Source organism: Prunus dulcis, chromosome 6 (genome assembly GCF_902201215.1).
Source record: "Prunus dulcis chromosome 6, ALMONDv2, whole genome shotgun sequence".
Taxonomy (NCBI): Eukaryota; Viridiplantae; Streptophyta; class Magnoliopsida; order Rosales; family Rosaceae; genus Prunus; species Prunus dulcis.
The window spans coordinates 26,628,318-26,644,320 of NC_047655.1; the positions used below are offsets into that span (position 1 = coordinate 26,628,318).

Genomic DNA, 16,003 nt, shown 5'->3' on the forward strand with positions numbered 1-16,003 from the left:
CAGAATGCTTGATTTTAGCTCAATTTCAAATTGTAACGTTATCGTTTGAAATTTTTCAAAAGTTAACCATATATTGAAAAATACTTCTAAATATTAACTGTGATTTTATTTATTTGGTTAAAGTTAGGAAAGGAATGGAGGAACTCACACATCGGTACCATCCAAGATTATTTCTAGGGATGATCCTTAATTGATTATAACTACTAACACCCCATAAACATAACGCCTTCACGTAAAGTAAATTTAGCCATACTATTTTGACATCCTTGGGTTGTCTTTGACTATTTGAGAGTACATATGCATGTGTCAATCCAACTAACACTCTATTGATATATAGATTATGATTAATTAACAATAGCTAAAATATCCTCTCACCCACGAATTGCATAATAAGAGTATTTAGGTCTGCACAGGTTGGATTCTTCCTTCCAATATCGGTTGTATCGGAAAAGAAAAAGTTCCATTTTCCATACTTGCCATTTGCACGAGCCAATAGATGAAAGCCACTATTTTCTAAAACTTTTCAAAACTTTTTGAACGTAATTGAATTCAATCTCGTTGTCGTTTTTTAATTTTCCCCCCAAACTATTTTTCAAATAATTGCATATTTTGTCTTCTTAACAAGAATTTCCCAACTAGTGCTGCACATCTCTGATCCTAACCCCAATCTCTGCCGTGGATCAACGGACCCCACTTATTTTCATTTACCATTTTGCCATTGCTCTCCTCCATGTATAAAAACCCCGCTCCCTCTCTCCCTCTCCTTACAAATACAAACCCGGTCGAAACTAGAGAGAAAGCAAGCGCCGGGTCACTGAAGTGAAGACTGCAGTCGAGAGAGCAAGATAGAATGTCCTGGTGGCGGTCCGCATCAACATTCAGGTCGTCGATGGGGTGGGCCCCGCGGAGCCTGCTGAGGTGGTGGCCGGAGCTGAGCCTGTCAATCGTGGACGACGTCGTTTGGCCGCTGGTGACGGCGTTCGAGTCCGTGGCCTTGGTCTCGATGCTCTTCTTTTTCTTCGTTTTCTGCGGATGCACTGTGTGAGCATCGCGCGCGTGATTTTCGATCATGAAGCAGTGAAGGGCAGGCGAATTTCGGAGGCGAAGACGCCGATGTTTAGTTGTAGATATGAGAAACGTTAAGCATGTGAGGGGAAGTGGGGGAAGTATGTAGATAGGAATAGGAAGTGGCAAAAGAAGCGTTATTTATGTGGAATTTAAATTTAGGAATTTTGGTGTTGTAATTGTGATAGATGGTTCTAATTTCAAATTTTGATTTCTCTGTTTCTGGGCAATTTTATTTCATATTTTTATATCTGCATAATTCGATAGAAGTTGGGCTTACACGGATACATGGATTGGCTATCATGTTTATTTTAGATGCAATCTGAATCATGGATATTTTCCTTTATAATTTAAGAACAGTAAATGCATTAACTTAATTCCCAACAGTATGATGCTACATGAACATACTACTAGAAACACTTAATTAAAAAAACTAAAGGATTCTCAACCAACTGAGGTGTATGTCCAATTATTAATGAAAAAGGAAAAAAAATGAAACAATTATCTCACCAACTAGTCTAAATAAAACATTAACATTCTTGCAGTTATTTAAAAGGTGCTATATATGTCTTGTAAATTTTCCACCAACTCCTCTGTTATCTTACCACACAAAATAGGAGCCTCACCAATTTCTTCAATTTGAACTGACAGTAGATATCCAACTTTAGAAGGCACAACACGTTGACTATTTTTTCTTTTCAACTTCTCATATAGTTCATCAATTGGGGTCTTAAAATGTACGAGTCGTATAATGTATGTTGGTCCTTGATACACGACAACATTCTTCACATATTCTCCTTCAAACTTTCTTTGGAATCCTTCATGCACTTTCACATTAATGTCATGTGCATACATGTAATCAAGCTTGTCAAAGAGAAAGAACAATGATTTTGAAAGATAACTAGCTAAGGCATCATAATCATCGAGAAGTGCTCTCAAAATCGGTCGGTCATATAACGTTTCAAAACCTCCTTGTTTTAATACCTCGAATACGCGCACATATCCACCGTTAAATTCATAAAAAAAGGGTTGCATATAATAAAGCCCTAATCACATGTTGTAACAATTCATTTGAACTATGGACTTTCATATTGCAATTATACAAGTATTTCATAGCATGTGGACCACCGCTTCCATTCACAAATCATGTGCAACACTTGGATTTGGATTTTACCTCTACTCCAGAATGCGTAACTTTACATACATAAGGAACTTTACATACACCCTTCCATCCAACCTTCCATCCAGACATCATAGTAGACGCCTTAAATTATAGTTTCTTTTTTGTTTCCCAGCTATAAATAAACTTATAAGCTTTTTCTGATGCTTCACGGATGCCATTAACTATTTCTCCACGATCACGAAAGTGTTCGTCCACATATGCTAACATTTTCTTGCAATGGGAGACCTTTCCCGTCCTAGTTGCAAATACATTGCAACTCTCCATGTGTAAATATTTGTATGCATCATCTGTCGTTATAAATCCTTTGTTCATACTACATGTACTCCTCGAATCGACACCAATAAGACGGCAAACAGATACATCAATTAGAACAACAACCTAAGGAATAAGAAACATATAACAGATGAATAAACTAAATGAGAGTACAAATTGGGGGGGGTTTTTTGTGTTCATAAGATTTATATGCTAAATTCAGATTGAATTCTCCTGCTATTGATTAGGATAAATTTGGATACTATTGAGGAATCCTATTTAAAATTCTTTTATGAAAAAACTCACGAACAAGAGACCACAAAATCGAACAAGCCATGGTTCAAAGTTTATAACCCCAATTGGTCAAAGTTTTGAAAGAAAAATTCAGCTTCAATGGCTTTACAGGCAAAATTTGGTTGTTGAGGAGGTCCAAGCTTTGCTTGATGACGGTACTAAGTTGATGGGCTGGGAAAGTGAAGGGATAAGAAATAATATATTTTATTAATTTTCTTATATGAGTTAACATAGTTATTAGTTGGTTAACTAGATGGACAGATGACAAAAACATAGGTAGGGGACAGGGAATGCATATAGAATTTGGTCTAAATTGGGGTCTATTAGTTTTTAATGATTATTTATTATTCAATTAGGAAAAAATCTCGTGCAATATCTAATTCCACCCCTTTTACTTGTGGCCCTAGATCGACTGCATACAAGAAAAAGAAAAATGAGTGCTTTTTTCTTTCCTTTTTTTTTTGTCATACTTTTATGTCGTTTTTGAGCCACAAAGTGGTAAAATTTCGGAAGTCGGTAAAATAAAGGGAAAACCACATGAATTAAAGATTCCTGCTCTAGTTGAGAATACGAAAATCCCAAACGAAATCGAAAAATCAAAACTATAAATTAATGCACAGCTTATTAAAGATGCGTGCATTGGGGTCTATTAGTTTTTAATGATAATTTATTATTCAATCAAGACTGAAATGGACAAAATAATATTGATTAATATTGATTAAAAGCCAAACCGCCTATATAACAAGTAAGAAACGCCTTCTTTCTTGCTCTCATAATTCACCCTAAACCCAAAATCCAAAACCCAAAACCAAACTGCCCGTCCTATTTTCTCTTACAACCGCAAAGCCAAATACCAAGCTCTACACAGACATGGACAAGACAATGTCCCATCTTTGGAATGCCTGAAATTGGATTCCTAGTCGGAGGTGCTTGATAAGGATGGCAGCGGAAAGGATCTTTTCTCGCCAGCTATGGTCCCCCTCAACTGCGATACGCCAATAATCGGTACATATGCTTTTCAGTTTTCTTTTAAATTAATTACCATTTTATGCCACAACTTTTGTGTATCAAAAATTATCTTTTTACCTTATGTCCTTGATTTTTGTTTTTAGGGTTTGTGAGGAAGATTATATGAAATTTGCTTGTACTTTTTGGTTTGGAAAAAAGAAAGTGTTGTTTTTATCTTATTTTTGTTGGGGTAATTAGATGGTATATATTATGTCAAAATTTTGAATCAGTTTTTGAAGATGATTTTTTCCAGTCAAGTTATTTTGGTATGTGTATGATGGATAGCAGATATTTAATAATATAGTTATTTGTTGATGGGATCATAGATGCCATTCCTACTAATTTTTTGACATCATCACCCTTCCCCCTCCCTTTTAACAACGTAATTGCTTACAAACAAATAGTATGGCCGAAGAACCAGAGACTATAGAACCAACGGAAGAAGAACTTATTGCTTATTTTTATGAGGGCTCTAACCTCCGCCTTCCTAATTCTATTGGTACGCTCTCTATTTTAGAGTAAGAAAGAAAAAAATATGTATGCCGGTTCTCTATTTTATGACATAATATCTATGTATGTGTTGTTATTCTATGTCATGTTGAAAGCAACTCGTATGTTAAAAGATAATTTATCCTACCAAGTTATTTTGGTGTTTACATGATGTAGAATTGATATTTAATAATATAGTTATTTGTTGATGGGATCATGGATGTCATTCCTTCTAACTTCTTTGACATCATCACCTATTTTTTTTCCTTTTATATTTAACAATGTAATTGTATGGAAACAGGGAGCAAGACTGAAGAATTAGATGATGAAGAATCAGATGATGAAGAATCAGAGTTTTGAAAATCAAAGATTGAAGAATCAGAGGATGAAAAATCAGAGGATGGAGAAAGTTATGGTAAGCTTTTGATTTTATGGACAAAAAAAGAAAAAAATGGTCATGCAGCTTCTCTATTTACGTATATATATATATATATTCTTTCTTTTTTTCTTGTATGACATAATATCTATGTATTTGTTGTTATTCAATGTATTGTGCCCACAATACTAATTTTTGGGTTTTATCATCTTCATTCATTCATGGTCTTTTAAAAAAATGATTATTTTTATTGCTTTTGTTGTATTTAACAATGGATTTACAAATTGCACACAGGTGAATGTAAGTATTGTTTAAAGGTGGATAAGCACCCTACATACCTATGCCCTTATAAGTGTCGAGTCCCAAAGAACGCAGTTGTTGGCGACAGTTGTGTGGTTGAATGTCTTGTATGTGGCTGCCTCTTTAGAGACTCGTGTTGTGCTGGTTGTGGCCTAAGCATAGGACATGCACTTCTCAAGGATTGTACAACTTGTGGGAAGCAAGAAGAACACTTGAATTATGAGTGCCCGAAACGTGAGGAGAAACATAAGGATTGTAGTTTTACTTATGACCCTTTCACTGGTTCTTTTTCTGTCGAGATTTGCCCTTTGAAGTAGAAGAAAATGAAGAGTTAGTTGTACTCTAGAGTTAAAGCAAAAGAGCAAGGAGTCTTATTTTCCATAAATGCTATGCATCCTATCATTTTGATGTCTACATCGTGTATTGTTTTTATCTCAAATGAATTGCAATTTGCAGCACATGGTATATTATATTCTTATGCTTGAAGATGTGAGAATCCATCTATTTATAAAATGTCTAAAGTAAAAGGTAGTTTTTATCTCAACATTTGTTTTTCTCTTATGGGGTTAGTATATTGTATTTTAATTTAAAGACTTGCTAAAGAATTAGGCATGAATGACCATTGTTATGTGCACCATCATATGGTTTGAATTTAAATAACGAAGGTAAAATGCAAAAGTTTAAGAAAAGTTTTAAGTTATGTGTTGGGAGGAAGTTGAGTGGATATGCCCTTTCTCTTGGTGGTGCTGTTTTCTTCTCGAAGTCTAAGGCAAGTGGCCATTGCTGGGTTCGAGTTTGGCACTGAGCTTGTATGTTATGTTTGCTCTATAATTTATGTTTGGTGTTGCCTTGTAGAGAGCTGGATTTGTAGTTAAGTTTGTCCGGGCCTTGTGCTTATTGATGTGTATTCAGATAGTTGGTAGAAACCCTCCATGATTTGAGGGCTTTGCTTTAGCTATTAAATCTGTAATAGCCCCTGTTAATGAATGACTTTCACTTCTATTCTTTAAAAAAAAAAAAGAAAAAAAAGTGTACTATTCAAAGTGAAAGCCACCTATTGTTTATATTGTGTAATCTATTCAAAAGCATCATTGCTTTCACTTGGGTAACCTTTCATTATAGTTCCTAATATTAGAATGATGCTACTTTTACCACATTTTTATACCACCATGTACAACAACATCAATTAAAAAGTATCAATAAACTATAAAAGAAAATAAAATGTTAAATTAATTTTAATTGATGTAGTTGTTCACCTCATCCGCCACATAAAGTGATATATGAATGTGGTAAGTGTAGCATTACTCTAAATATTAACTATGATTTTATTTATTTGGCTAAAGTTAGGAAGGGGAGGGGGGAACTCAGTCATCGGTACCATGGGAGCTTGAATTGAACCCAAGATTACTTGTAGGGATGGTCCTTGATTGATTATGACTACTAACACCCGTACAAACATAACCCCTTCACATAAATAAATTTAGCCATGCCATTTTGAAATCATGGGGTCGTCCTTGACTACTTGGGAGCATATCTGTATCTATCAATTCAACTAACACCCTATTGATATAGATTATGATTAGTTAACAATAGCTAAAATATGTCCTGAAAAAACAATAGCTAAAATATCCTCTCACCCATGAATTGCATAATAAGGGAACAAGCATTGAAAAGTTTTGTAAGGTCTAAATATTAATATTTCTCAACCATATGATACATTAAAATTACATAAAGTTTAAAGTTTACAATACTACTTTTATCCCAACTCACTCATTTATCATTCATTTACATTTCCTAGGTTTATTTTTTGGGTATTTTACAATATTTTTGTTCATCTCAAAAACGATAAATTAATCATTAAAGTGACGTATGAGAACGATAACAGAGCGGAGGTAAGCGAACCCATCCACCGTCACAAAGCACTAAAAAATTGTAGACAAGCAAGTGAAAAGCCGTATTACAATTGCTAGGAACATGAGTAACAAACCGACCTAAGTTATTGTGTCATGACTCTATATTGTGGATAATTTCTTCTAACCTCCTTGTCCTTACATCAAGATTGGTTCCTCCCCGAAGAGCATCTATCATGATTTTTAAATCTGCCTCCACCACCACCACCACCTTCACTTACTGCCAACCTTGTTGGACTTTCGCCACTGTTCCCCGCATGGAAGGCTTCATAGCGAAACCACCTAAACTCATCCCGGACAACCCACCCCAAGCTGCCACCAGCCATCGAGATCGAGCAACTTGATCTATACAAAAAAATGACATAAACTTGATAGTTTCCCTAACAATAATGATAACTATTGTCACAAAATTTTACTCTTCATAATAATACGATATAGCTATTAATGAGCTTAGCTCAGGTACCATGATGTATGTGACTGAAAGTAGAGATATTAAGTTCAAATATTCATGTAAGTAAACGATATAAAATAACAAATTTTGGTTAAAATATTAGTCGATAATAATTTTTATATACATTTCTACCTAATATTCAATAATTGCGCCACCTACCATCCCCAATTGGTAGTACATATATGGCAAATATGTTAATTAATTAATAATTTAATAAATATAAGAAATTTATAGTTTAAGTAATTAAAAGTATTTAATTCTGCATAAAAAGTTAAACAATTGCGGTATCCATTTTCCAGACTTGCCATTTACACGAGCCAATAGAAGAAAGTCACTATTTTCTAAAGCTTTTCAAAACTTTTTGAACGTCATTGAATTCAATCTTGTCAAGTCGTTTTTTAATTTTCCCTCCAAACTATTTTTGAAATAATTGCATATATTGTCTTGTTAACAAGAATTCCCCAACTAGTGCTGCACATGCCTGATCCTAACCCCAATCTCCGTCGTGGATCAACGGACCCCACTTCATTACATTTACCATTTTGTCATAAGGCTTATTTATGTACATGCTCCCTGTGCTTTCAAATTTGTCTCAGATTACCACATGTGTTTGAAAACATCTCAAAGTACCCTATAATCTTTTAAAAACCGTCTCACATTACCACTTCCGTCACTTTTTTTGACGTCCCGTTACGAATGTTGGGCCCCACTTTTTTTTTCTTCTTTTTTTCTCCTTCTTCCCCCTCCCCCCATTCCAGAACAGTAGTCCCTCCCCTTTGTTAATGTTCATCGCTTATTTACCCTCCAAAACTCAGAAATTTCTCCTAACCAACACAACTAGCAGCAAGAACAGCTCGAGAGGTTGAAAAATCATACATGGATCAAAGCAAATGGTGCTCGAAATTGCCCGAACGAGCGATGGAGATTTTGGGTAAAAACCGATCAATTTCTTGCTTTTTCCGGCGATCCAGACGGCGGTTGGCAACGGCTGAGATGTGAGCTAGTAGAGGACAACGTGCTGGTTCTTTTGATACCCATGTCGTCGCTTGGGGTGGCCGGAGGAGGAGATGGCGGCCCAAAAACTAGTCGGATAAACAGTAACAAAGCTATTCTGGAATTTTTTTTGGGGGGGGAAGGAGGAGAAAAAAGGAAGTGGGGCCCAACGTTCGTAACGGAACGTCAAAAAAACTGACGAAATGGGTAACGTGAGACGGTTTTTAAAAGGTTAGAGGGTACTTGGAAACGTTTTCAAATACAGGTGGTAATTTGAGACAAGTTTGAAAGCACATGGGGCATGTACATAAATAAGCCTTTTGCCATCGCCCCCTCCATATATAAAAAGCCCTCTCTCTCTCTCTCTCTATCTCTCTCTCTCTCTCTCTCTCTCTCTCCTTACAAATGAAAACCCGGTCGAATCTTGAGAGAAAAAGCAAGCGCAGGCCCGGGTCACTAAAATGAGGACAACAGTTGAGAGAGCAAGAGAGAGAATGTCTTGGTGGCGGTCCGCGTCAGTATTCCGGTCGTTGATGGGGTGGACCTCGCGGAGCATGCTAAGGTGGTGCTTGGAGTTGAGCCTGTCGATCGTGGACAATGTCGTTTGGCCGCTAGTGACGGCGCACGAGTCTGTGGCCTTGGTCTCCATGCTCTTCTTCTTCTTTGTTTTCTGTGGACGCACTGTGTGAGCATCACATCTCATGAAGCAGAGAAAGGCAGGTGAATTTCGGAGTTGAAGATGTGGATGTTCAGTTATAGGTAGAAGAAACGTTTATATGATAGGAATAATGTTTTTACCATATTTGGAAAATGGGTCAAAGATGGTTATATTTCTCAAATAAGATTTGTTAAACCCAAGTCCAACCTTTTTCTTTTAGAAATGACTAAAATGGCTTTCTTGGATTTGGGCCAGCAATGGGCGAAATCCTCTCAAAAGCTCGTAGTTCAAAAAGAACCTAGATTTGGTCCACATTAAAGTTAAGAAAATGGGTAACCGTTGCATATCGACCCACATGAGGGTCTAAAGAGAGGTTATCACCATTAATGACAACTTGACCGCCGTCTCTCCCAACAAGAAAGTAAGCTGGATAATAGACGACAAAATCGAAAGGATTCCAAACTGGATTTCTAGATATGAAAGGACACAGGTTAGAGAGGCATCCTTGCGATCAGTAGTTTCATATGAGATATCCTTTCCTACCACCTATGGACCGACTCACAGGGACAGACCAATAGCGGACTTTGGACAACATCCAAGTATCCTCATCCAACCTTCATCATTAGGAATTCTTGCATATAAATACAGAGGCTCTACAACAGCATAAAGGGACTCTCTCTCCAAAACCAGACGCAACGTATAGAAAACACTTGAACAAACTTCAAGATCTTTTCAAACAGCCAATTTACTGTTCAGATAACCAGTCGATAACTCATGCCTTTATTTTTTATTTGCTCTGCCATTGTCATGGTATGACTCTTGTTGAAACAATCAATTTGAATTTCTATAAACATATTTTCTGTTTAAATTGGATAGAGAAATCTCATGTTTCTTCTATATTGTAATTTGTATTTAAAAGCAGCTAAATAGAGAAATCTTTGGCTCTCGTTTCAACCTGGCGTCATACTAGAGTTGGATAGAGAAATCTTCAACGTCTGGAACCTTTTTGCTTTCTGAAATTTAATTTAGTTACTTTTTAAATATCTGTCGTTTATTTGCTTCATATATTCTTGTTGACAAAATTATTTTTCGTCTTTTACATATTTAAGTTTCTCATTATTCGGATCCAAGATAAAGGCCTTAATAGGGCTTTATTAGCCACAAGATAAGGGCCTATCCGGGCTGGACTGCATTGTTGGGCTGAATTGGCTATATCTCAACCCTATCTATGGTCATCTTGGGGCCGTGCTAGGTTTTTGAAACCGATCGAGGGGGCATTAACCACAACATCGGTTTTTCTTCTTGTTTGATCAGGTACTGCCTATATCTATCAAACCAGCAACGCACGAGTGAATGAATATTGATGTCCTCTTGGTTGAGGCATAGAAAAGAACTCATCCAAGCCATTACCCCCCCTTGGAGCACAATGGCTTGATTAGAAGTCCAGAACAAGCGTGAATCCATCAAACATATACAGTACTTCACATATACTAGGTTTATTGGGCTGGTCTCATACCCAATAGTGGCACGTCTACGCAATCTGCGATCAGGTCAAAATCATCAAGGTCCAACCCAAGCTTGCCCGCTCTTTTCAACCTGATCAAACTTTCAATTTTTTCCAAAAGTCGAAGGAATCCTCTTGCGAGCCATAAATTCAATCGGGGCATTGGTGTTGACTCGACTCCTTTCCATTCTCCAAAGCAGATCAACCCAGAAGAGAAAGACTCAAAAAAGGGACCAACAAATAGGAAGTGGCAGAAGTAGCGTTATTTATGTGAAATTTAAATTTAAGAATTTTGGTGTTGTAATTGTGATAGATGGTTTTAATTTCAATTTTTGATCTCTCTGTTTCTGGGCAATTTTATTTCCTATTTTAATATGCATAATTTGATGGAAGTTGGGCTTATAAGGATGTATGGATATACGAAAACAATCATGTTTTTATTTTAGATAAAATCTGAATCATTGATATTTTCCTTTACAATTTAAGAACAAGAAATGCATAAACTTAATTTCCAAAAGTATGATGTTACATGAACATACTACTAGAAACACTTAATAAAAACTAAAGGATTCTCAACCAACTGAGGTGTATGTACAATTATTAATGAAAAAGGAAAACAAATGAAATAATTATCTCACAGACTAGTCTAAATAAAATATTAACATTCTTGCAGTTATTTAAAGGAGTGCTATGTGTCTTGTAAATTTCTCACCAACTCCTCTGTTATCTTACCACACAAAATAGGAACCTCACCAATTTCTTCAATTTGAACTAACGGTATATATCCAACTTTAAGAGGCACATCACGTTGACTATTTTGTCTTTTCAACTTCTCATACAGTTCATCAATTGGGTTCTTAAAATGTACGAGTCGTATAATGTATGTTGGTCCTTGATTTACGACAACATTCCCCATATATTTTCCATTAAATTGTCTTTGGAATCCTTCATGCACTTTCACATTAATGTCATGTGTATAATTGTAATCAACCTCGTCAAAGAGAAAGAACAATGATTTGGAAAGATAATTAGTTAAGGCATCATAATGATAGAGAAGCGCTCTTAGAATTACTCGGTCACATACCATTTCAAAAGCTCATTGTTTTAACATCTCAAATACGCTCACGTATCCACCGCTACATTCACACACAAAAAGTTGCATATAAAAAAGCCCTTGTCACATGTTGTAACAATTCATTTGAATTATGGACTTTCAAATAGCAACCATCTAAGCATTGCCCATCATGTGAACCACCACTTTCACTCACAAATCCTGTACAACGATTGGATTTGGAATTTGCCTCCACTCCAGAACACCTAACTTTACATGCACAAGGAACTTTATCCATACACTTCCATCCAGACATAATTGTAAATGCCTTGAATTTCAGTTCTCTTTTATTTTTTCGCCATCTTTTAATAAACTTATGGGCTTTTTCTAAAGCTTTACAGATGCTTTTAACTATTTCCTCACGATAACTAATGTGTCGCTCCACATATGCAAACATTTTTTTTGCAATTGTGGGTATTTCTTGGCAAATACATTGCAACTCAACATATGGAAATATTTGTCTGAATCATCATTCTTTATAAAACCTTTTCTTATACTAGATGTAGTCCTCGAATCGATACCAACATATATTGTTCCATAACCGAGATAAAAGATATAAGCGATGTTTGTTGTGCCCCGTCCCCATCCCTCGTCTTGGTAAAAATTTGAAATTTATTAGGTAAAAGTAAAAAAAAAAAGAAAAAAAGAAAAGAGAATATGACTCAGCCATGTATATATAGCTTTTCAAAACCTCATTGTTTTAATACCTCAAACACACGCACATATCCACCGTTACATTCATAAAAAAAGGTTGCATATAATAAAGTTCTTGTCACATGTTGTAACAATTCACTTCAATTGTAGACTTTCAAATGACAACCATCAAAGTATTGCCCAGCATGTGAATCATTGCTTTTACTCACAAATCTTGGGGAACGATTCGATTTGGAATTTACCTCCACTCCAAAATACCTAACTTTACATACATAAGGAATTTTTTCTATACTCTTCCGTCTAACTTTCCATCTAGACATAATAGTAGATGCTTTGAATTTAAGTTCTATTGTTTTCGCCATCTTTTAATAAACTTATAGGCTTTTTTGAAGCTTTACAGATGTCATTAACTATTTCCTCACGATAACTAACGTGTCGCTCCACATGTACTACTATTTTTTTGCAATTGTGGGTATTTCCCGCCCAAGTGGCAAATACACTGCAACTCTCCATATGTAAATATTTGTCTGAATCATCATTCTTTATAAATCCTTTTCTCGTACTAGATGTAGTTCTCAAATTGACACCAACATATATTGTTCCACAACTATTATAAAGATAAAAGCGATGTTTGTTGTGCCTCATCCCTCGTCTAGGTACAAATTTAAAAATTAATAAGTAAAAAAAGATAAGAAAAAAAAGGATGAGAATATGCCTCAGCCAAGTTTATATGGCTTTTCAAAACCTCCTTGTTTTAATACCTCAAACACGTGCACATATCCACTGTTACATTCATAAAAAAAAAAGGTTGCATATAATAAAGCCCTTGTCACATGTGATAACAATTCATTTGAATTATAAACTTTTGAATTGCAATCATCCAAGTATTGCCCAGCATGTGAACAACCGCTTTTACTCACAAATCTTGGGGAACGATTAGATTTGGAATTTACCTCCACTCCAAAATATCTAACTTTACATACATAAGGAATTTTTCCTATACTCTTCCATCCAACTTTCCATTTAGACATAATAGTAGACGCTTTGAATTTAAGTTTTATTGTTTTTGCCATCTTTTAATAAACTTATAGGCTCTTCTGAAGCTTTACAGATGTCATTAACTATTTCCTCATGATAACTAACGTGTCGCCATTTTTTTGCAATTGTGGGTATTTCCAGCCCAAGTGGCAAATACACTGCAACTCTCCATATGTAAATATTTGTCTGAATCATCATTCTTTATAAATCCTTTTCTCGTACTAGATGTAGTTCTTCAATTGACACCAACATATATTGTTCCACAACTATCATTAAAGATAAAAGCGATGTTTGTTGTGCCTCATCCCTCATCCAGGTAAAAATTTGAAATTTATTAAGTAAAAAAAGATAAGAAAAAAAGGATGAGAATATGCATCAGCCAAGTATATATAGCTTTTCAAAACCTCTTTGTTTTAATACCTTAAACACATGCACATACCCACCCATATATTCATAAAAAAAGGTTGCATATAATAAAGCCCTTATCACATGTCATAACAATTCATTTGAATTATAAACTTTCAAATTGCAATCATCCAAGTATTGCCGGCATGTGAACCACCGTTTTTACTCACAAATCTTGGGGAACGATTCGATTTGGAATTTTCATCCACTCCAGAATATCTAACTTTACATACATAAGGAATTTTTTCTATACTCTTCCATCCAACTTTCCATCTAGACATAATAGTAGACGCTTTGAATTTAAGTTCCATTGTTTTCGCCATCTTTAATAAACTTATAGGCTTTTTCTGAAGTTTTACGGATGTCATTTACTATTTCCTCACGATAATTATCGTGTCGCTCCACATATGCTACCATTTTTTTTGCAATTGTGGGTATTTCCCGCCCAAGTGGCAAATACACTGCAACTCTCCATATGTAAATATTTGTCTAGATCATCATTCTTTATAAATCCTTTTCTCGTACTAGATGTAGTTATCGAATCGACACTAACATATATTGTTCCACAACTATCATTAAAGATAAAAGTGATGTTTGTTGTGTCTCATCCCTCGTCCAGGTAAAAATTTGAAATTTATTAGGTAAAAAAAAGATAAGAAAAAAAGGATGAGAATATGCCTCGGCCAAGTATATATAGCTTTTCAAAACCTCCTTGTTTTAATACCTCAAACACATGCACATATCCACCGCTACATTCATAAAAAAAGGTTGCATATAATAAAGCCTTTGTCACATGTTATAACAATTCATTTGAATTATGAACTTTCAAATTGCAATCATCTAAGTACTGCCCATCTTGTGAACCACCGCTTCCACTCACAAATCCTGTGGAACAATTGGGTTTGGATTTTATCTATACTCCAAAATGCCTAACTTTACATACATAAGGAACTTTATCTATACATTTCTATCCAACCTTCCATCCAGACATAATAGTAGACGCTTTGAACTTCAATTCATTTTTTTCCCCATCTTATAATAAAATCATAGGTTTTTTTGAAGGTTCACGGAAACCATTAACTATTTCCCCACGATAAATAACGTTTCGCTCCACATGTGCAAACATTTGTTTGCAATTGTGGGTATTTCTTGGCAAATACATTGCAACTCTCCATATGTAAATATTTGTCTAAATCATCATTCTTTATAAATCATTTTCCCGAACTAGATGTTGTCCTCGAATCAACACCAACATATATTGTTCCGCAATCGTCATTAGATATATAAGCGATGTTTGCTGTGCCCCATCCTTTGGCCTGGTAAAAATTTGAAATTTATTAAGTAAAAAAAGATAATTCAAAAAATGATAAGAATATGCCTCATCCGGGTATATATAACTTTTCAAAACTTCCTTGTTTTAATACCTCAAAAAAACACCGATATCCATTGCTACATTCATAAAAAAATGTTGCATATAATAAAGCCATTATCACATGTTGTAACAATTCATTTGAATTATGGACTTTCAAATAGCAACCATCCAAATATTGCCCATCATGTGAACCACAACTTCCACTCACAAATCTTGTGCAACGATTGGATTTGGATTTTATCTCCACTCCAGAACGCCTAACTTTACGTGCTTAAGGAACTTTATCCATACCCTTCCATCTAGACATAATTGCAAATACCTCGAATTTCAGTTCTCTTTTATTTTTCCGCCATCATCTAATAAACTTATGAGCTTTTTCTGAAACTTTAAGGATGCTTTTAACTATTTTCACATGATAACTAATATGTCGCTCCTCATGTGCTAACATTTTTTTTTTCAATTGAGGGTATTTCCCACCCTAGTGGGAAATACATTACAACTCTTCATATGTAAATATTTGTCTGAATCATCATTCTTTATAAATCCTTTTCTCATACTAGATGTAGTCCTCGAATCGATACCAACATATATTGTTCCACAATCATCTTTAGAGATATAAGCGATGTTTGTTGGGCCCCATCCTTCGTCCTGGTAGAAATTTGAAATTTATTAGGTAAAAATAGAAAAGGAAAAAAAGATGAGAATATGACTCGTTGTCTAGTAAGAGACGACACCTGAAGGTAAACCTCTCGCGGAGTTGTCAGAATCATGAATATCATGAAGTGGGAGAAGGCTGACTGGGATCCGAAGGGATCCTGGGCCGCACGGGTGTGCTTTGAGTGGCAAAATGTGTGTTTCGCTTCCACCGCGCCGCGCCGCTCCCTCATCCCTTGACAAGTGGTATCAGAGCGAAAGCTCTAATAATGCAGAGAAGGATGTC

General features: G+C 35.4%; 1 protein-coding gene and 1 long non-coding RNA gene across 2 annotated transcripts; both read left to right on the forward strand.

Moving 5' to 3' along the window:
- The first annotated feature begins 889 nt into the window (after positions 1–889).
- LOC117630587 lies at positions 890–1,045 on the forward strand. Its single transcript, XM_034363287.1, has one exon. The coding sequence runs from the start codon at positions 890–892 to the stop codon at positions 1,043–1,045; it is 156 nt and encodes a 51-aa protein (XP_034219178.1).
- A 2,543-nt stretch (positions 1,046–3,588) lies between these two features.
- On the forward strand, positions 3,589–5,429 carry LOC117629883. The gene is made up of 3 exons (XR_004586168.1): positions 3,589–3,799; positions 4,593–4,706; positions 4,962–5,429. It is a non-coding gene; the product is annotated as an uncharacterized LOC117629883 (long non-coding RNA).
- Positions 5,430–16,003: the final 10,574 nt, after the last annotated feature.